Source organism: Amphiura filiformis, chromosome 10 (genome assembly GCF_039555335.1).
Source record: "Amphiura filiformis chromosome 10, Afil_fr2py, whole genome shotgun sequence".
NCBI lineage: Eukaryota > Metazoa > Echinodermata > Ophiuroidea > Amphilepidida > Amphiuridae > Amphiura > Amphiura filiformis.
The window spans coordinates 24,835,130-24,859,031 of NC_092637.1; the positions used below are offsets into that span (position 1 = coordinate 24,835,130).

Genomic DNA, 23,902 nt, shown 5'->3' on the forward strand with positions numbered 1-23,902 from the left:
GTAGTAATATACAGAATGCAACACAGGTCCAGCTATCTTCAGGTGCAACGTTACTCGAGAACTCTAGCTTCGGTGAGCAAACTCTTGGCTAGAGTTCTAGAGCAAGTGCAACGCTGCAATGATTTGTTATTGACCATTTGATATGAACCCGTGACTATTATGGCAATTGTCCTTGTTATGCAAAATAGAGACCTATTAAACGCATCAGAAGTGCATGGCTATTGATTGTCTAATCACTTGAAGGACATTATGTACGAATCTACAGATATAGAAATTACAGGTGTGTCCAGTCTTGCGTGCGTGAGATACCTTGTAAATGTAAATATATCAATAATACGAATCAACAGATAAAGAAATTACAAATGTGGAACAATGTCATGTTTGCTTTCTCCATTTATTATTACTAGTAACTTACGAATTCACAGCTTTAGAGAATATTATTGTTAGTATAAAGCAATGGTTTAAGTCAGAGAATACACTCGAAACTGTTGATTCTTGAAAATAATCAACTCGCTCCGCTCGTTGATTATTTTTCAAGAATCAACAGTTCCTCGTGTATTCTCCTTAACATAATGCATACTTATTCACGCCAATGTTGCAACTCTTTCTTTATATTCTCTCACGACACTTACGTGTCCATAAATCGTTTATATAGTTTATTACATCCTGAAGCATGCTTACACTTGCACGAAAGAGCGATAAATCTGTTGCGCTGTAGTTTTCACACATTTTATCAAATATGTTTTTGCATTTTGATACCAGTATCAGACATCACGTGCAACCCAATTTGCATCGCATAAAAACCCCAAACCAATAATATTCTAAGTATTGGTCTTTATTAGCTAGTCAAAAAGACATTATATGTTTACTTTTGATACAATTCGTACAAACACCCTTTACCGTGTAATGCTTTATGGTTGTAAGTGTATTGATTTTTAAGCAGTAACAAGGAACAGGAACCCCCGGGGCACATGAATAATTTTTGGTTGGTATGTTCCCCGGAATTTTGAGGTGGTGGGTCTTTGGGAGCTAACGGTGTACCGGTAAAAGGGTGTCTTTTGGAGCTGCGAACAAGTAAAATGGGGAATTTTGCAGCTGCGAACAGCGAAAATCAAGGGTCTTTCTTAGCTTTCTGGTTAGAAATCGTCTTTCGGAGCTCTATTTTGGTCAAATATAGGGAGTCTTTCGGAGCTGCGAAATCCAAAAAGGGTGGTCTTTCAGGGGGAACATACCTGTATGGTCTTTTGTGTTGAGTGCCCCCCCGGGACAGGAACATCATTTAATATTGCATTATGGTACTTAGGACAGCAGCAACAACAACAATAACAAAACATAAAAATTCTCAGACACATGAGTAGTAAAAATAATCAGGAAAAGGGAAAGAAATCAATGTCTTTATAGCTGGCAAACCATTTTAGACAAGTTAGCCATCTTTGATTCTAGAAAATGATCCTAATTATGTTCTTAGTGGATTTTGACAATCAAAAGTATAAATAATCATTAAGAAAAATATGACTTTGTGCGCTTTCGGGACAAATACGGTTTAAAAAAAGGCTAAATATAGTGGCCATTTTGAATTTCAAAATGGCCGCCGAAGACACATTCGAAAAAAATGGAACCAACTCAGGTTTTGTTCGTAGGGGTATTCAGAAGCTAAAAAGCATTGGTTCCACAAGTGTAGCAAATTTTGCACTGGGTTACATAACACCATGTACTACATGTTCTGATTTAAATGAAAGATGCTAACCACACCACTCTTCGCCATACATACATTCTCCCAGCCACATTTCCCTAACATAATATGACATTTAAAAAAATTAATGAAATTTATTTTGTCAGAGGCGCCGGCGGGGTTCGAACCCACGCTGCACTCAGCCGCTATAATGTACTCCTATACGATATTGACATAACACCAGCGCCTTAGACCGCTCGGCTATCAGGCTTGATGGTGTCATGATGAAAATTTAAAATATAATCGCAACTTCATTACTTCAACATACCAAGTGACAAGCAAAGACAGAAAACGTAACATATTTTGGAATTATGTTTAAAAACATTAATGTGTATTAATAGCGCTCAATTGTTGATAACTACGTGTTTTATAAATGAGGCTATACACGCACAATAGTCGGGACAATAGTATATCGATTTTGATTCACACGTGCGCTACGAACTCGCCGTATACTAAAAGCATAGATTATCAATGTGGCGTGGGCTACCATTTTTCTTGTAGCTTCTTTTATACACGTCGATGTTTTCATCAATTATACAATTAACCCACATTAGACCCATAATTTTATTTCAGGAAATAAAAGATTAGATTACCATAAAAACGAAACAGTAATCATTTGTTGGGTCTAATGTCATTTATATATGGAATTTTCAACGTTTTTTCTATCGCCATTCTCGCTCAATTAAAAAAATATTTTGGCGTGTATATAATTGAAATAAAATTCTCTGCCTCATGAACGACATCAAATGTGCCATAATTGGGTATCACGAATCGTTATATATGATGTGCAGTTAATATTCATATTTTCTTTTATACAGAGGATGCTTCAGTTTTGACAGGAAAAAAATTTTCTTGAAAACCCTCTCACTCGGTTATTTTAAAAAGGTAACCACGCTTCCCTAGAATGTGCAATAAATTAGCATTAAAATTTTTCTTATTCTAATAGCAAGCGTTTCTAGAATGCATTATGGCGAAATGTGGTTTCAAATCGATTTCACAAGAAAAGTAGGCCCTGTCCGAATTACTGCTAACGGAACAAGTTTTAATGCTAGTTTTGGCGTTGAAATAGCGTCGTCGCTTTTCAACATTTTTTAATAAAAAACTGAATCTACAAGTCATTAAATTCTGATGAACCACACTGTAACATACTTGAATCCTTAATCAACACACATTATTATACAGACGCTTTCAGATCGCAAATGAAAGTAATACTACATATTTTGTTTTATCGACCATGATTACAATATGGTACATCATTTCTTTCAATAATTCATGTCAAACTCTCATCGAGACAATGTAATATTTATATTGCACTACATTCGTCTAGACTCTTTTAAACAGCAGATAATCTCTAGTCCCAATAAGGAGAAACAGCTCTTAATGCGGTAACATGCCTAAGGTGTTGAATTTGAGCATACCACTCGTACATCAACAGCTTCTTCTTGCTTCATTAATGCGTACTTATCCAAGTCAGTGTTGCATCTGGTGTATTTATTATTCTCTCACAACACTTACATATCCATTTACACGTCCACTTAAGGGCGTACTACACCCATATATTGGTTTGATTGGTCTAAAAAAATATTTTATCATTTCAAGCTAGGCGATATATGCACTGATCTTGTGAAATAAAAAAATATGAAAAAACATCGTGAAAGTGTCCCTTTTCACCTATTTGTCTTAAAGTTGACTGGTTGTTAAGGACGCTACCACGTAGTCTCCGTCACAACCGGTTTCTTCCGTTTCTAACATTCATCGATATTCACGTATACAGTATTAGACTTGCTACCAGTCCAAAATACGACCTGCCTATGTATGTTTAGGGCTGACACGTCAATTTGTATTACCAATAGGAAATACACAGGTCAGACATTTGAGAATAATAATTCTTTAAGATTTGGTAAAAAAATTGTAGCCGCCTCATTAATATGCTACCTAATCAAAAATTTTGTTGAAATAAAATTAAGGATCGAATGCGTTTTAGTGTCAAAAAGGCAAAATTACCGTCAAACTTTCGCCGAATTCTGCACCCTTGCGAAGCCCTCCGGCGGGTGCACAGTTAAATCGGGAATAAAAATATCCGACCTTTGCGATCAAAAACAACAAATTACAACATTGGACCATGTTTGGACATACTATAGGCAAAAAAAACACTATTGCCAAATAATATAGAATAGAACATTTGACATCAACTTGACAAACTAATGAAGAAAATGTGCTCCATAAACATTAGGTAAGTGCGCAAAACAATTCCTATTCAAATGCGTGTATAAAACTGAACAGGGCCGGACGGCTACAAGACTACCGCATAAGTTCAAAGTTGCCAGATTCAAACATGAGCATGTATGCCTAGCACCTTCTCTTGGTAAAATCCCTGATAAAATCAAGATTGTGACCGTCGTGTTATTAAAATTGAATTTTAAGCGTTAGAACTTAACACAAAGACCATACGGGTATGCTCTCCCGGAAAGACCCCCCCTCCATTTTTTGGATTCCGCAGCTCCAAAAGACCCGTGACCAAAATAGAGCTATAGGCGCAGGCGCAGGCATACGTAAACACGGAAACTTGACAATTTCAGCTCTAAGACCTACATCGCTCGATCATTCTTCACATGTCTGGTTTTTTCAGGCGTTATTCACCCAGAAAGCCAAGAAAGACCCAATTTTGACTATTCGCAGCTCCAAAAGACCACCTTTTATATTTATTGGCAGCTCCAAAAATGATCCCTTTCCGGCATGTAGGCCTACCCCCGTACCCCGTCAGCACCCCCGGGAGCCCAGTCCCCGGACCCTACTAAATTCTGGGGAAGCATACCCCAGGAGCATACCCACAAGAAATGTAGGTTGTGCCCCCCCTCCCCGTGAAGTGGCGTCATGGGGGATCATGGGCGTAGCTAGGACTTTTTAAGGGGGGGGGGGGCAAAGGAGTGAAAGGGGAAACCCTCATTCAAGGGGAAATCTTTAACGAAACAAAATAGGCTCAAAAGTACAAAAAAGACCCTAGTAAAATTCTTCAGGGCGACCGCATCCAAAGGGGGGCGGACTTTCCACCGGGGTTTGGGGTAGCTTCCCCATTGCCCCCCCCTTATGTACGGCACTGAACGTATGAGAAATTTGCTCATTTCCGCAAATTAAGACATTTTAACAATTCCGCAATTTTAGACATTTTAAATGGTAGGCCCTAATAAAGTGAGTAGAAAAAGTGAATAATAAATAATAGTAGACCTATTACACCCCATAGATATTGGCCAATGTCAATGCACATGTGCACGTGGCATCACTCTGCTACCGGTATTTCTTTTGTGCCACATTACTCGTTGACTGCCGATAAACGTCCCAATAAATCGGACTTAGTCACCGGTCAGTTCTCATGATAGATTTCCATGGCTAACGATGGTTAACTATGAAAACATGTTAAAGGACATCAAGAAAATTTTCTAAGTTATTTATTTTGAGCTCTTTCGAGTATCGACGAGTAATGGATATATTCTGTAGATTTAGGTTTTGTCTGTGACTGCTAATGTGAGGCCGTCGTAGGTCGTACGGGGCTCAAACTCGGTGGGTGGGTGTAGCTCTGTCCTGGCAAGAAGAAGTTTATGTTCGTTAAGTCATCCGACCCCGCCCCCCCCCCTCCCAGGGGTCATTTGAGGTCAAATGACTAAAGACTGTCATATGGGCATGAAACTAGGTCGTACGAGGCTCAAACTCGGTGGGTGGGTGTAGTTCTGTCCTGGCAAGAAGAAGTTTATGTTCGTTAAGTCATCCGACCCCGGGGCCCCCTCCCAGGGGTCATTTGAGGTCAAATGACTAAAAACTGTCATATGGGCATGAAACTAGGTCGTACGGGACTCAAACTCGGTGGGTGGGTGACGTTCTGTCCTGGCAAGAAGATGTTTATGTTCGTTAAGTCATCCGACCCCAGGGCCCCCTCCCAGGGGTCCACCGAGATCTACACTCTTTGCCTTCTCGGGCATGAAACTAGGTCGTACGGGACTCAAACTCGGTGGGTGGGTGACGTTCTGTCCTGGCAAGAAGATGTTTATGTTCGTTAAGTCATCCGACCCCGGGGCCCCCTCCCAGGGGTCATTTGAGGTCAAATGACTAAAAACTGTCATATGGGCATGAAACTAGGTCGTACGGGACTCAAACTCGGTGGGTGGGTGTAGTTCTGTCCTGGCAAGAAGATGTTTATGTTCGTTAAGTCGTCCGACCCCGGGGCTCCCTCCCAGGGGTCATTTGAGGTCAAATGACTAAAAACTGTCATATGGGCATGAAACTAGGTCCTACGGGGCTCAAACTCGGTGGGTGGGTGTAGTTCTGTCCTGGCAAGAAGATGTCTATGTTCGTTAAGTCATCCGACCACGGGGCCCCCCCTCCCAGGGGTCATTTGAGGTCAAATGACTAAAAACTGTCATATGGGCATGAAACTAGGTCGTACGGGGCTCAAACTCGGTGGGTGGGTATAGTTCTGTGCTGGCAAGAAGATGTTTATGTTCGTTAAGTCATCTGACCACGGGGTCCCCTCCCAGGGGTCATCTAAGGTCAAATTACTAAAAAGTGTCGTATGGGCATGAAACTTGGTAGGTACAGTCAACATTTAAAGCAGCATTTTTTTAAGGTCATTTTGGGGTCATCCAAGGTCACCACGGGTCATCTGAGGTCAAATTAGTAAAAGCTCATATATGGGCATGAAACTTGGTAGGTACAGTCAACATTTAGAGTTATAAGTTTAGGTCATTTTGGGGTCATCCAATGTCACCCTGGGGTCATCTGAGGTCAAATTAGTAAAAATTGTCATATGGGCATGTCACCATCAGCCTGGTAATCGCGCCCAGCCGAGAACCGCCAAATATGGGTAACCGCCTAGTCTATTTTAAAACTGATGCATCAATGACTATGTTCATCATGTCATATAGAGGCCTTGCATGCGACGTATCATCCCGTAAATATGGCGGACTACTCAAATGCATTCAACAAAAGCATGATTGCAATCTACCGTGACAGTTCGTCTCACACACATAATCCTGCACTACGATCAAATAGGTTGATGACAACATTTGATTGAATGGACTGCACTCCGCCATAACTACGGTGAAGGACACCGGTTGAAAACCTTTGTTTGGAGCCAATCAATAATTTCATGCAGGGCCTCTATTGTATCATTGAGCGTGTTTATAGTGGTGTACGGTATTTATACGGTATTCTTATACGCATACGGGATTAGAATGGAATGTGACTTATCCGTTATCTCGGCTGTTTATAGTGGCAATCAATAGAGCTCAATAGCGCTATTCTGAATCCGAGGTGGTTGAACTCAGCGTGCTCGAGGTCACCGCAATGCAATGTGGGAGACACAAATATGGTGCCAGTTTCAAATAGTTTGCAGTGGAAACGATACCGGCCTATTTTTTAAACATAATTGCAACAGTACCGTACAATTTTGTAGGTGATGTGTTATTACATTGACAAATTTGAGCTCGGAGAGTTATATGACCCTGCTCCACTTCCTTGAATAACGGTATCGTTAATCCTTGTCTGTTTATAGTGGCCGTATACGGAATGAATATACTGCAATATCCATCGATATCGAAGGATATCAGTTCCGTATAATATGTGCGGCAAATAGCGCTATTGGTCTGTTTATAGTGGCGACCAATACCGTATAAGATGTACTTATACGCTAAATACCGGATAATCTGGCTCACTATAAACACGCTCATTCTCACATAGATATAGAAATACTAAATTCGTTCACTATCTATATTTTTACTTCTAGTAGAGCTCCAATCTAAGGGTTAAAGTTATGTTTAGGTTAGGTTAGGATTTTTTAAAAGTACCCAGTACAGTGAACCTTATGATACAAATGCGCGCGAAAATTTTAGCATAGGCCTATTGAAACTAAACTGGTGAAATATGGGACAAAAGTGGAATAAATTCGCGCAAAGCGCTAAAAATGGCATTTTGTGGCTATAAAATGGCCAAATATGAGGTTAATTTCGACACAAACCAATACACAGGCGTCAATATTGGGGGGGGGGGGGTGATTATATTGAACATCCCCTGGCAAAATATTGTGGCATTTATCCCCCCCCCCCCGATCTACGCCTATGTAATTTAGAGCCCTGTGACTCCATCGGTCTCCCTCTCCCTCTCTCTCCTTCCCCCCCCTCCTTCCTTTTTTTCTTCCTCCCTTGGCGGAAACTCTAATAGGCACAAAGGACCAATATGCGATACGTAATCTATTTCCTCTTCTTTCTATATCTAACCTCCTTGGGCCTACATATTAGTACTGATATATCATACGCTGGCGAAATTACGTAATTAATCGGATTAATTAACATACTGAGCAATAGGTGAAAACAATTTTGACAAAAGGAGTTGTCCTTGTCAATTTGTAGACATGTACTTTTGATTATTTACATATAGCTTCTTCTCCAATCACTGTGTAAAACATCCATCCAAAAATCTGATTGCTATTATTATATGGATGAATGGACATATCACAAAAGGATTGCTTATCTCAATAGGGCATGTACTTAAGCATTTTTTTTAACTGACCGGCGTTATTGGGCGTTTTATCGGAGGTCACCGAGTAATGCCGAAGATCAAAATCGATTTTATGTATTGTGTATGTATCATAGGACGCTCGTATTAATTGTCTCTATGCGCTTGAGAATTCAACAATATAAATAATGGTAGCTCTATTATAATACACATTAATGTTTTAAGCAGATAAAATTCCAAAATATAATACGTTTTCTGCCTTTGCTTGTCACGTGGTAGGCCTATGTTGAAGTTGCGATTATATTTTTAAATAAGTTTCAGATGAATAACAAGAAGACAAGTGGCCTAGTGGTCTAAGGCGCTAGGCTCATAGAGTACTAAGCGTTGCGCCGTGAGTTCGAACCCCGCCTCTGCCAAACTTTAAAAGAAGTAAATTAAAATTTGAATTTTTTAATTTCATATTTGGGAAAATGTGACTGGGAGAATTTATGTATGGTGTGGAGTGGTGTGATAGGGCATGTACTTTAACTGGCCGGCGCGGTCCGGTGACTAGTCTTTATTGGGCGTTTTATCGGCAGTCAACGAGTAATGAGAAGAGGCATTTTAAAGGAGTATATTAATACTTGGCTTTTGCAATAATATAGGCCTACGTGCCAAAACTTGCTTGCCCCTTCTCGGCCTGCCTAAAAGTATACCGGTTGCCATGTAGGCCTAGGGGGACAATGTTTTGGTAGGCCTATGTCGATAGAGGGGGGGGGGTTGGCATGTCAAAGTGGGGAGGACAAAGATTTGTTGGCATGGGGAAAGAAATTCAACACCCCAGATGGCGAGTTGCGATAATATAAACTTAATCAGCGGTGAAAAGCACGAGTAGGCAATTCCGCAAAATAATAGGCGTAGGCCTACATTTTAAAGGTAACACGGAAAAATGAAAGTTAAAGGTTATAGCCCGGGGCAGTCATATAATTAAAATATTAGATGATGAAATAAGCATGATAAGGGGCTCACTGGGGGATTTCCAAATGGTGTAGGCCTACCAACTGAATTTCTTATAATCTTACCCTTCCACGGCCTTCATAATCGCCTTTGTTGTCCCTGTTTGTTGTTATAGTAGGCCTATTAGTGGTTTAGCCAAACGCTGAGTATTAAAGACAAAATCTCATCCCGGGAAAAAATCATCAGACATTTTAAACGAATCTGATTACTAGCCGGGATAAGCCTATGATAGGCCACCAACATTATATCGGGCTTCAACTTTGTCAATTGGCCTACTGCTGTTAGGATCCTAGGCCTATGCCAAATACATTTCAAAAATATTAAATGACAATTTAAATGACTTATCCTTCACTTTTAGACATTTATAAACAATTTTAATTTTTCACACTTTGCTGGGATCACTGGATAGGCCTTTAAAATTGTATAGATGGGAATGTCTAAATTCGAGCGTAGGGCCTACGTTATAGGCCTGAGCGTGCCGGATAACGATGCAGGAATTTTTTCATGATTTTGACTGCGTTTCTATTCTGTAGGCATACCCGTGACGTGATTCCAAAGCCTTGTGCGTGTTATTTAAAAATCAGTCGTGTCCCATTTAATGTGCGCCAAAAATTCCCCCCCTTCGATCTGCCAAATTTTCCCATATTCCTGTGCCCCCCGGCCCGGCCCGTCTTGGCTTGTCTAAAATTTGTTTTTTCCTTCTCCATGGCTCCGTATTGGGATTGCCCCATACGCCTGAATTTGATCTTAAAAATACCTAAATATATACCAAAACTCGGCAACTCGTATAACGCAATGGATTGTGGGTGAACACTTGTCAAAATTGTCGTGTGTCAAAATTCGGCTACCGTATATCGTGCAGAACTCTATGGAAATATACACAATGTTTGATTTTTTTGCCTTGGATAGCGACAATCATAGGTAAGTTACAAATGATATGACTCCGCTTAAAATATGCTATCACTGTATCAATTTTGGAGTTCCTAGTTGAAATGGGTTAGAAAACAAAAGGTAAAATAGTTACCAAAATCGCAAATTATAAGCTTAACGCACTTACGAAATATGGTGGGTATAGGTGACGAGAAATGCAATTTTTTCAACATTGCTGTAGTATGGTTGTGGTAACCTGTTACCTATGGCTTAATTAAGTTTCAGTGAAATAATGTCGCTAGTTAAAAATACAAAATATAGCTCAACATTGAAAATAGAAGCATTTTAACCAGTTCGTTTTTGATAGATGTGGAGCACTGAAAATCACCAAGTTCATGAAGCCATCAGGAACCACTTATTCCCATTTTACATATCAACATTATTTCTCTAATGCGTTAGCAACACATATCCAAAATTTTAACGAAATCCGTTGATAGCAAGCTTTCCAAAATGAAGTGAATTTAAAACATCAGTGATGTACCACCTTTTGGCTTCTACCTTCAAAAGCATGTAAGCTACATTGATACCGATGCCACCAATAGAACGAGAAGATTTGCCCCTTCATTTTGCATACCACTATGTCCAATTTTTTTTTTTTTCTCATTTCTTCACAAAATGCAAAAAACCCGTAAAAAAATGCGATGGGTGTAGTACCCCCTTAACCTGTACAAAATTCTGATACATGCTAACGCTCGCACGAAAGAGCAATTGTGACACGATCTGGTCCATGGGGGCCAAAGGAGGCTTTTTTTTTACATTATACTTGCAATAGGCTATCATTTACTGAAAACACAAAAGGTCTAGCATACTTGGTTCTAAAGTTATGATGTTTTTTCAAATTTGCCGCCTTTTTGATGTTTCATAATACAACCAAATCATACGACCAAAAATGTTCAACATTTCATGATTGTGTTTCTGGCAGGGAGGGAGAGGGTAGGTCGTGAAACCAAAATAGTTATAGGACGTCATCGATCTTTTGGTTTGTTCCTTAAAATATCTCTCTCTCTCTCTCTTTGTCTTTCACTCAACCCAAGAAAACTACTATACCTAACGAATTTAATATAAATATCGATGATTGAATGCTATGGGGTACTCATTTATTAAAGAAACCCTGTGTCAAATATCCCAGATCGTCTCTGTATCTCACGGGGGCTTGAAACAACATCAGCCGTAAAACTGTACTGTGGGACCTAACTATGGGGAAATCAAAATGATCCCACAGAACGCCTGAATAATTTAAGGCAGCAAGTAGCATTTTGAAGCTGGCCTACAAACAGGCTTACTATAGACACTATCACTCTTAAGGGCAAGAAAAACACATGAAAACTAAACTATAAATGCTGCCTGGAGTTAAACAATAAATGCTACCTGGAGTTACATCCTTTACCTTAACTCCCACAGTATGTGCCAGTCAATGTTAATGAAACCAGTTCCTGTATTAAAACTGAGGTCGAAAGCAAGAAAATAAAGTTGCTGAAGTTATCTAAAGGGGTTGGAATATCATTAACCCTATGAGAAATACCTGCCGATTGGCCAAAAAAAGGTTTCCATTATCAATTAAACCAATCAGCAACATTGTTAGAATAATTTCACCACACAAAAAATTGGGGTGAATTATTTGCAAAGCTCAATTCTGATTGGTAATCAAAGTGAAGATATCATGTAATTGACCAATCAGAGGCAATGTTAGATCGGCAGGTAGTGCTCAGGGGGTTAAACATAGAATTTTTTTTATAAACATCTACCAAAAAGTAATTAGACCTACCCCACCCCCCACCACCATTTTAATATTGGCCATTATTCCTAAATAGTCGATTGTATGCCAAATTTTTGATATGCACGCGAAGCAGAATTTTTTTCTGTGCATTATGACACCTCATTTATTACAATAGTCCCAATATTGATGTCGCAGTATACATTTTAATTAAAGTAACCCAAGATTTGGAAGTTGCATCAAAGCCCTCCAAACATGTCAAATGCATGAAACAAGAGGAGTAATCAAATGTGACGTGTCATGTCAAAAGGAGACACTTTTGGGCAGGATCATAAATGGAGAAATAGCCAAAAATCTGCCCGGGGTGATTTTTTCACACTGGCAAGTTGGGTTTGTTGCGAATTTGTGATGTTATTAATGTTAAAAATATTGTCTGATAGTATCAGACCGGAATATAACTGGCATCTTGTATATTTTGAGACATTTTTCAAGGTAATTCCTACTCTCTTCTTTGTCAATAATATTTTTAAAGGCCGATATCTCAATTTACAATTTTATAATACCATAACTTACGAACTTGGGAGGGCAAGTTGGTGTAGTGGTCTTCTCACTCACTTCTCACCGCTGTGGCCGGGGTTCAAGGACCTCTTTCCATATCCCTGTCCCGTCATATCCGGATGGAATCCCTTGAATTTAGTAGCCTCTGAGTACTTTTGGGATTAGCCTGGCTTCGGCCGATGTTATAAATAAATAAAAAATAAAATCTTCACTTAGGAATGTTCGATTTCATTGGGTAAAACGGCGTTGTGGAGCAAAATATCTCTTTATTTAAGATAATGTAAAAACCTCAAAATTGATAACCTGCCCAAAAGTGTCTCCTTTTGACATGACATGTCACAAATGAGAGCTGACCAGATTTCCTGCAATGGATACAAGGTGTCATGGTCATTTAAGGCGAGTTGGATGGCAGGAGTCATGTTTTGCTTCAATTTTAGCTATATAGTTAAAACAAGTTAGTGTACCTCTTTATATTAATACATTGATCTTTTAGGAAATGGGTCTAGGAAGCCACGAATCCTATTTTGAAGACCTGAGCGCAAGAAGACCGTAAGACCACTTGGCCCCTCAACATGTATACACTCAAGTTGCGTATAGTTTCGTATAGTTTGGTAATGTTTTATACATGTTCAGGGGCCAAAACATATCTTTCACAACCTTTCATGATGTTTTCACCCTGGAACATGTATTAAACTTTATAAAACCCTAAGACACTATACGTAACTTTAGTGAATACATGTTGAGGGGCCAAGTGGACTTACGGTCTTCTTGCGCTCAGGTCTTCATTTATATTTCTATATAATTATTTCTTGCGATTCTTGAGGCATAGCCAATTAATAACGAAAAGTATGTGCGTTTTCCTTATAAACATCTCAAAAAAAGTAATTAACCCCCCTTAAATAATGGCCATTATTCAAAAACAGGCTATTGTATTACAAATCTGTAAAATGCGTTCAAACCAGAATTTATTTTTGTGCATTTTGACACCTCATTTGATACGATAGCCCAGACAACAATAAAACACCGGTCTATTTAATGTAGTGAGGTCCAGATTTGAAAGTTGCACAATACAAAAACACTCAGATTATCATTGCACAGACTTCCTTCCATTACTACTGAATACAAATTAATAGAATTTACTGCAACTTTCAAATCTTGGGTTACAATGATTTAAATGTACGCTGTGACGTCAATATTTAGTCAATTGCTACAAATGAGGTGTCAAAATGTGCAGAAATTAATTCTGCTTCCAACGCATTTTACAGATTTGTGATATAATTGCCCGTTTGTGAATCATGGCCTTTATTTAAGGGGGGGTTAGTTACTTTTTTTGAGATGTTTATTTCTTGACTACTAACGGGGGGAAATCTGACCGAGCTGATTAAGGGGTGGGGTATGAACGTTTGGACAGTATTTATTGTGGGACATTAGAGCACATCAGACATATCGAATTGCATTCTGAATACGAAGAATGTCCTTCTGATATCAAATAATTTTTTGAATTTCGCAATGTAATACACATTTTATGGCAAATGATTAAAATATTTTTGATATTTAACAGTACTGAAGTAAACTTTATAAATCTGATGATTTATACTTAAAGTGTATGTAGGTGAGTTGAAAAGACGACGATCAATTGAAACTTTGACCTTTCGTATTGAAGATATGAATTTTTTTCCCAAATCACCAAAAAAATTTAGGTCTTTTGGGGAAAAAATCTTCAATATGAAAGGTCAACATTTTCAATTGATCGTCGGCTTTTCCTCCCAGCTACATACACTTTAAGAATATGTCATTAGATTTATAAAATTTACTTCGAGAACTGTTATATATCAAAAATGTGAAAAATATCAAATTTGTCATAAAATTTGTATTATATCATGAATTTCAAAAAATTAAAATTATTTGATATCAGAAAGACATTCTTCGTATTCAGAATGTAATTCGATATGTCTGATGTGCTCTCATGTCCCACAAAAATACTGTCGAAACGCTCAAAACGCTCATTCCAGATCCCTTAAGCCATGTGCATAATATGTAAAACGTAAATACTTGAAATCATAAGAATACGTGTGAAATCGACCTGATATATCTGGGTAACGCTCATTAAGATATTGCCATATGCAATGAATCTAGAAAAGTCATTTTTATATTGCCTCAATAATCCCATTAGAAGAAATGAAATGTGTTGTGGCCCCGTTGTGCCTAGATCCTTTATAGTAAAAAGCTACAAATTGCCTGTTCTGTTTCTTACTTTCCGTTTCCATTGATTTTTTTTTAAATTACAACTTTAATCTGACCGATTTCTGTCGGATGCAATAACGGCATAATGTAGGCAATTAACCTTGTATTGTACTATTTTTGTTTTCCTCCGCTAATAATTCAAACACGGTGTGTAAATCTGGCACAAAATATGTTGTTATTCTGCTTTGAATAAACGGTTTGTGCATGTGCTACTCAAAATAGTTGCTATTATGGACAGTGTACCTCTGAACATGTAACAAACAGTAATAACATTGGCGTCTTTAAACATACAAAAAGCACTGCTTTTTCACCCGATGCATTAGGCACCTGTTTTTCCAATGGACATTTTATTGTGAAATTTCATTGTACAAGGAATACATGTAAACAAATTCCACACAGGCCCCGCATGAAAAGTATTTAATTATCTTTGTAATCACTCAAAAAGCATTTTGTGTGAATTTTACATCCGACCTAGGTGCTATTAAATTTTTATGAGCCTTTTTATTTTACATGTAAAGTCTATGAGAGTAACGATTAGAAATGGACGGCAATATTGAAAAACCCTCATTTTGGGCCATTTTAGACATTAAATGCCCATAAAAAAGAATAGCACTTAGTGCGGATGTAAAATTCACACACAATGCTACCTGAGTGAGTACAAACATAATTAAATACATTTCATTCGGGGGGTATAGCAAAAATAAAAAATGTCCTATACCTTAATGGTTATGGAACAAAGGTGTAGGGGCCATACATACTGCGGATATTGGACGTAGAATATTCGATGTAACATTGTCTTCGTTATTAATCATCTATTCGCCGTAAAAGTAGTGATGTAACAGGGTTGGTTACCATAGCGATGGGTGAAACAATTTTTGAATGTATTGCCCTTCACTATAAGTAGGCTGCACTCATCACCTGTCATGCCTGTGTAGGTGTGCAATCATAAATTGAATACAATACCGCTCTTTGCAAAGACTAACCGTGCAGGTGTGAGTGAAACGTACATAGATTTTAAATTTATATAGAAATACGATCCAGGTTTTTATGCAATGCAGAGGTACAGTGTAGGCTAGTCTAATGCAGAGCAATACATTCAACAATAGTTTTGACACATCGCTATAGTAAATAATCCTGTTACATCTCTACATTTGGAAGCGCCCTCACTAGTGGCTGCATGCTTGTTCACATCAGTCTCTCGATTCTCATCAATTATTTGCGTTTTGGACACTTATATTATACTTTGTACCTAACATCTGACTTGTAAGTACTTTTGGATGCTAAAGAACTTAAAATAACTGTTTTTGATGGCTTCGTTCGTGAAATATTTGAGTGATTTCTTCGTTTGATTTTGTTTCATCGTTATATTACTTCGGTCAACCTGTTATCCGTATATCGAACCATTGTACAATTACACTCTTTGTCCATTTGCTACCATCATGCGACCTTTTTTATATGGACAGGACTCGTTATATTGCTTACGTAAGGCGGTGATTACCAACAAAAACTATACGTTAAAGCCGTCGATATACAAGCAATTGAAAGAACTTAAAATTGCAAAAAAGACCAGAAGAGGATGTCGTGCTGGTAGAAACAAACGCCGATCTATACAAGTTTGCGTCACCAACCGTATCAATGACTTAAATCAAGCAAATGACTTTTCTAAGCCTACACGGTCAAAAAACTTGATACAAATTAAATTATGTAAGGGTGCTTCCACTGCAAAAGTTATTCTCAAAAGCCGTATTGCAACATGGAATGCTCAATCCATGATGAACAAATCTGCTGATGTGTGCGATCTTATTATCAATCGCAAGTTAGACATTTTAGCAATAACAGAGGCGTGGTTAAAGGGAGATGAGCGAGACCACACAGTCCTTGCCGACATTACCAAAACGCTTTCTGATTATGATATACATCAATTGCCAAGAATTGGCCAGAGAGGTGGCGGCATCTGCGTTATACTGCGCAAAGGTTATGATTTCACGTCTGTTACGCACACATTTGACACGTTCGAATGTTTGGAACTCTCCATATCGAGCAGCCAAAGGGATGCTCTCCAACTGTTTGTATTATATCGACCTGGTTCAACTTCACCCAGCAAACTTTTCTTTGAAGAGTTTTCAGGTCTTCTTGAATCAGCCACTCTCGCTTCTGGTGAATTGGTAATAACTGGTGACTTCAACATACATATGGACGATCTCGATTGTCAATCAATGAAATTAATGAGCGATATCTTGTATTCTGCTGGTCTGAAACAGCATATCAAGGAACCGACTCACATTCGTGGACATACGTTGGATCTTCTGATCACCCGCGTGATCCCCAGGATTCAGTATCCAGCGTTTCTGTTAAGCGTGACCTTCCATCAGATCACTATGCTGTAATGTGTGATATCCTATTGTCTCGCCCACCTGCTACTAAGCGTGTCATCAAATCGCGGCAGCTTCGTGCTATTGACTCTGACGCTTTTCGCGAAGAAGTTGTTGGCTCTCTGAGTAATAACAATTTGGATGACGTCAACGAGAAGGTCCAGTCATTTAATAACAACCTCAGTAACCTCTTGGACAAGCATGCGCCGCTCACAACCCGTGAGGTATCGTTACGTCCACAAGCTCCTTTGTACACCGAGTCTGTTCGTGCATCTAAAAGAGCTAAGCGACAACTTGAGCGCAAGTGGCAGAAATCCAAACTTACTGTCGATGAAGACACGTTTCGCAATCAATGTCGTCAGTACAAGAAAGATCTGGACAATGCAAAGACTGAATACCATTGTGCTCAGATCTCGGCATGCGATACCCGGCAAATGTTCAAACTTGTCAATCAACTTTCTGTTCACAAACCTTCGAAAGCCCTTCCTTCTCACAATTCAAAAAAGAACCTGGCCAATCGTTTCAGTGAATACTTTGATCAGAAAATCCGGAATATTCGAGTTGCACTGGATGTGTCTACTTCTGCTGTTAATATTGAGAGAGAGACTACATGTAGGAGTAACTTTGAGCACTTTGAGCCCCTCACGGCCCTGATTTGGTAAAACGATCTAACTTAAAATTGGGACATTTTGAGATATCATGGGTAATGTGAGGGCGCTCTTTCCAATGGTGACATCCTAAAATCACCACCATGCAACCAAATAATGAGATTTTTATATTTTCTAAGACATTAGATCTGTTTAATAATTTATTTTATTCAAAAAGAAAAACGTCAAGTGTTCAAACTTTAAAGCTCTTTTCACTTGAATTTGATACGATATTCAGCCAGCGATTTAGCGATAAAAAAACCTTTGACCACTGACCTGACCTGAAGCACGTGAGGCGCCATATTCGTTTGTTTTTATTTCCTCGTGTGATAATAAATATCATTCAAACTATAGTTGTCGGCCGTGAACGTAGTTTATTACTGGCCTAAGAAGTTTGTTTTTAAAAACAAGTAAATAATCATCACTCACCGTTCTATTTGATCTTGTGGATAATTTCCCAACACGTAATAAATTGAAACGCCACTACCGGATTGCTCTCAGGTAGTAAAGCGGGCGCACTTTCAACCTTCGAAGCTTGCTATTCACTACCGGTAGTAATATTAATTAAGTGATGTCACTGATGTGCAGCATTTCTGGAATAGCACTTGCATCGTGCATGTATAATTTGAATGTAGCTTGCTGTATTCAATATGTGCATGCATATTACAGGAGTTTAGGCCCATCGAAAAAACAATTGAATAATTTAGGAGATTATCAGGGGCTGTGAATAATTATGAGACCTGGGGAGGGTAAAATTGGGGTGAGAGGGGTGCGATTTTGGCCTTAAAACGCTTTAAAAGGCTTAGGATAACCAGGGGGCGGGTACTTGGATTATTTTTCGACGGAGATGTGCGGCCCGAGCTTCCGAACCCATAACCATTTCTAAGGGTCACGATTTTACCGAAAATAGGTAGGCCCCCTACCCATATCTAAGGATTGTCAGGAAAGTAAGGACCCATATCTAAGGATTTGAGCTTGAAAATAGTAAAAGCAACATGTTTTCCGGCATGTTTTTCACACATAGCACGGAAAATCTAAAAGGGACCCATGTCTTTTTTCGTGGAAAACCTTATACGTGAGTACCCCCCTGGGGGGGGGGGGGAGGATAATAGTAAAGGTCCGGAAACGCTTATGATATGGAAATTTTATTTTGAACAAAAATTCTTTAATCACTATTGACGGTTTCGCCTACCATGGTCAATAATGAGTAAAATATCGGTTTAGTTTTAAAAAAAAGATTTTTTACTGTAGGCCTACATCTACAAATCTGATGTATTTAATCATTATTTGGGATCCCAATAATCTGAATGTCCAACAGGGGGTGGTCACAATATTTTTGGCAGGCTGAGAGGGGAAAGCGATTTATTTATTTATTTATTTATTTATTTATTTATTTATTTATTTATTTATTTATTTATTTATTTATTTATTTATTTATTTATTATAATTATTAAGGCTTGTTCAAGTAACTCACCTCTAACATTTCACGCACTCACTTGCACCGGCTCAACAAATCAATGAATCAGTTAATTAATCAATCAATTCACAAACAATGAATATGAATAAATTATATGATATTCAATTTCGATCAATAGACATATCATATCAAACCATCAAACAATGAATAAATGAACTGATCGACCAAGAGCCCTTTTTTCTAAAGAGTGTGAGTGAGTGATTAAACAAAATAAATACATGTATAATTATTTACATAAATAAACAAATAAACAAATAAATAAAGAAAGAAAGAAAGAAAGAAAGAAAGAAAGAAAGAAAGAAAGAAAGAAAGAAATAAGAAAAATTTGAACAAATGGTATCGTAGCATTGCATACACAAAAACAAACATTGCTGACAGGAGGACTCGAACCAACAATCTTTGCATCACCAGTATGATGCTCTACCACTGTGCTACGACGTCGTCTAGTAGTCAGGATCTAGTTTTTAGCCTATACAGTGTTCGTCTGTGACAATGCCGCCTCGTGAAATGAATTTAAAGTTATTTTGATATCAATCTTTTTTTTTTCAATAGAGCCGTAACATTTTGTTTAAAGATCTCAATTTTTATTTTCTTTAGAGCAGAGACAAATATTTCCCCTTTTCTACAATTTGAGCCCAAAATAAGAATCTACTTATTTTATTACTGATTTAATGTTACATAGTGGTCTTGCACTGTGCTTTTTAACCGGGAGGTACCGAGATCGATTCCCACCTCTGCCTGTAATTTTTTTTCAAGCCTGGGAAATAATAAGTTTAATTGGCTTCACAACGCTAAATTATTCATGACTTGCCCAACCTGGTGGTGTAAAGTGCTCCCCATAACATATGAATATTAAGCAATAACACAATGGCTAATTTAAATAAGAAAGCGTCACATGCAAATGAGGGATTGCCCTCTCCAGGAATTGCTTCATGGTGAAACGTACATAGATTTTAAATTTATATAGAAATACGATCCAGGTTTTTATGCAATGCAGAGGTACAGTGTAGGCTAGTCTAATGCAGAGCAATACATTCAACAATAGTTTTGACACATCGCTATAGTAAATAATCCTGTTACATCTCTACATTTGGAAGCGCCCTCACTAGTGGCTGCATGCTTGTTCACATCAGTCTCTCGATTCTCATCAATTATTTGCGTTTTGGACACTTATATTATACTTTGTACCTAACATCTGACTTGTAAGTACTTTTGGATGCTAAAGAACTTAAAATAACTGTTTTTGATGGCTTCGTTCGTGAAATATTTGAGTGATTTCTTCGTTTGATTTTGTTTCATCGTTATATTACTTCGGTCAACCTGTTATCCGTATATCGAACCATTGTACAATTACACTCTTTGTCCATTTGCTACCATCATGCGACCTTTTTTATATGGACAGGACTCGTTATATTGCTTACGTAAGGCGGTGATTACCAACAAAAACTATACGTTAAAGCCGTCGATATACAAGCAATTGAAAGAACTTAAAATTGCAAAAAAGACCAGAAGAGGATGTCGTGCTGGTAGAAACAAACGCCGATCTATACAAGTTTGCGTCACCAACCGTATCAATGACTTAAATCAAGCAAATGACTTTTCTAAGCCTACACGGTCAAAAAACTTGATACAAATTAAATTATGTAAGGGTGCTTCCACTGCAAAAGTTATTCTCAAAAGCCGTATTGCAACATGGAATGCTCAATCCATGATGAACAAATCTGCTGATGTGTGCGATCTTATTATCAATCGCAAGTTAGACATTTTAGCAATAACAGAGGCGTGGTTAAAGGGAGATGAGCGAGACCACACAGTCCTTGCCGACATTACCAAAACGCTTTCTGATTATGATATACATCAATTGCCAAGAATTGGCCAGAGAGGTGGCGGCATCTGCGTTATACTGCGCAAAGGTTATGATTTCACGTCTGTTACGCACACATTTGACACGTTCGAATGTTTGAACTCTCCATATCGAGCAGCCAAAGGGATGCTCTCCAACTGTTTGTATTATATCGACCTGGTTCAACTTCACCCAGCAAACTTTTCTTTGAAGAGTTTTCAGGTCTTCTTGAATCAGCCACTCTCGCTTCTGGTGAATTGGTAATAACTGGTGACTTCAACATACATATGGACGATCTCGATTGTCAATCAATGAAATTAATGAGCGATATCTTGTATTCTGCTGGTCTGAAACAGCATATCAAGGAACCGACTCACATTCGTGGACATACGTTGGATCTTCTGATCACCCGCGTGATCCCCAGGATTCAGTATCCAGCGTTTCTGTTAAGCGTGACCTTCCATCAGATCACTATGCTGTAATGTGTGATATCCTATTGTCTCGCCCACCTGCTACTAAGCGTGTCATCAAATCGCGGCAGCTTCGTGCTATTGACTCTGACGTTTTTCGCGAAGAAGTTGTTGGCTCTCTGAGTAATAACAATTTGGATGACGTCAACGAGAAGGTCCAGTCATTTAATAACAACCTCAGTAACCTCTTGGACAAGCATGCGCCGCTCACAACCCGTGAGGTATCGTTACGTCCACAAGCTCCTTGGTACACCGAGTCTGTTCGCGCATCTAAAAGAGCTAAGCGACAACTTGAGCGCAAGTGGCAGAAATCCAAACTTACTGTCGATGAAGACGCGTTTCGCAATCAATGTCGTCAGTACAAGAAAGATCTGGACAATGCAAAGACTGAATACCATTGTGCTCAGATCTCGGCATGCGATACCCGGCAAATGTTCAAACTTGTCAATCAACTTTCTGTTCACAAACCTTCGAAAGCCCTTCCTTCTCACAATTCAAAAAAGAACCTGGCCAATCGTTTCAGTGAATACTTTGATCAGAAAATCCGGAATATTCGAGTTGCACTGGATGTGTCTACTTCTGCTGTTAATATTGAGAGAGAGACTACATGTAGGAGTAACTTTGAGCACTTTGAGCCCCTCAGTTGTGATGAAGTTCTTGGTATCATAAAGAGGTCGCGTGTAAAAACCTGCCCACTGGATCCACTGCCAGCTCAGCTGATTAAAGACTATTTACCTGACTTGTTACCATCGATAACTGATATTGTGAACACATCACTACAATCTGGTGTATTTCCAGATTGCTTAAAGGAAGCACTTGTGACTCCTTTACTGAAAAGCCTAGTCTTGACGTGGATGACTTTAAAAACTTTCGCCCAGTGTCGAATCTACCGTTTCTCTGGAAAGTCATTGAACGTGCAGCAATTAATCAGCTCCAAAGTTACATCAAGGATAATGATCTTCACACCAAGAACCAATCTGCATACCGGCAGTTTCACAGTGTTGAGACCTCATTACTGCGTGTGACAAATGACTTACTTCGCGCTGTTGATGATCATGGTGAGGCTGTTCTGGTATTATTAGATCTATCCGCGGCGTTTGACACCGTTGATCATAACATCCTGCTCACAAGACTCAGTGCTAGATATGGTGTCACTGGAACGGCTCACCGGTGGTTTGCAACGTATTTGATGAACCGTCAGCAGTCTGTAAGTATCGACACTGAAGTTTCTAACCCAACGCGCCTTGATTGGGGAGTACCTCAAGGCTCCGTCGTAGGACCTGAACTATTTGTCATCTATTCTTCACCTATCCAGGACATCATCGATAATCATGGACTTGCAAGTATCTCCTATGCCGACGACACACAACTCTATGTTGTAATTAAACCATCTAATCGCGCAAGTGCCTTGGCTAAGCTCGAGAAGTGCATTGAGGACATACGTAAGTGGATGGCTGCCAACAAGTTAATGTTAAATGACACTAAAACCGAGCTGTTGCACGTCACCTCTCGGTTTTCCAAGAGAGTATCCAACGTTGACATTACAATTGGAACTTCTTCAATTACTCCATCTGAGGAAGTGCGCAACCTCGGTGTCATTCTGGACAGCAGCCTCACCATGAGTAGTCATGTCAACAACATCTGTAGGAACGCTTCTTATGCCATTCATAGAATTGGGAAGTTACGCCGTTACCTCGACGCTGCAAATACCGAAAAGCTTGTTCACGCTTTCATAACTTCTAGATTAGACAATTGTAACAGCATCCTGTATGGTCTACCGGACAAAGATCTTAACAAGCTTCAAAGAATACAGAATGCCGCGGCAAGACTCGTTATACTCAGCAAAAAACGGGACCACATTACACCTGTCATGTTCCAGCTGCACTGGCTGCCCATCCGTCAAAGGATCATATTCAAACTGTTGCTTCTGACGTACAAAGCTCTGAACGAGCAGTCGCCATCTTACATCTCTGAACTTGTCCATTCATATCACCCTCCAAGGACTTTGCGTTCTTCTTCTCAGTACCTCCTCCAGGAATCCGCGTGGAAAACAAAAACGTACGGCAGAAGCTTCTCACGCGTAGCGCCAGTTCTGTGGAATAACCTCCCTCTTGCTCTTCGATCTCCTCAGACTGTTTCACAATTCAAATCGCGTCTCAAGACACACCTGTTCAGCCATGCCTACGACTCATAAACTTTGTGCTTTCCTTGTGTGCAATTACGTGTTTTTTCCGTTTTGTATATTTGCTGACGGAATTTTATTTCAGTTGCCTATGTAATGCATTGTTGTTTGATTGCCTTTCACTTACGCTTTTTATCGGTTTTTGATAACTTTTATCATGTTCTTTTACATGCTTTTTAATGATGTACTTTTAAGGTAGTGTAAGTTATGTAGATACAGTAGCATACTTTTAA

At 38.9% G+C, this 23,902-nt stretch overlaps 1 protein-coding gene across 1 annotated transcript; it reads left to right on the forward strand.

The window, feature by feature from the left end:
- Nucleotides 1–17,064: 17,064 nt before the first annotated feature.
- Nucleotides 17,065–23,681, forward strand: LOC140161761 (uncharacterized). The gene is made up of 3 exons (XM_072185058.1): nt 17,065–17,662; nt 21,374–21,914; nt 22,286–23,681. The coding sequence occupies exons 1-3, from the start codon at nt 17,065–17,067 to the stop codon at nt 23,679–23,681; spliced, it is 2,535 nt and encodes an 844-aa protein (XP_072041159.1).
- The last annotated feature ends 221 nt before the right edge of the window (nt 23,682–23,902 follow it).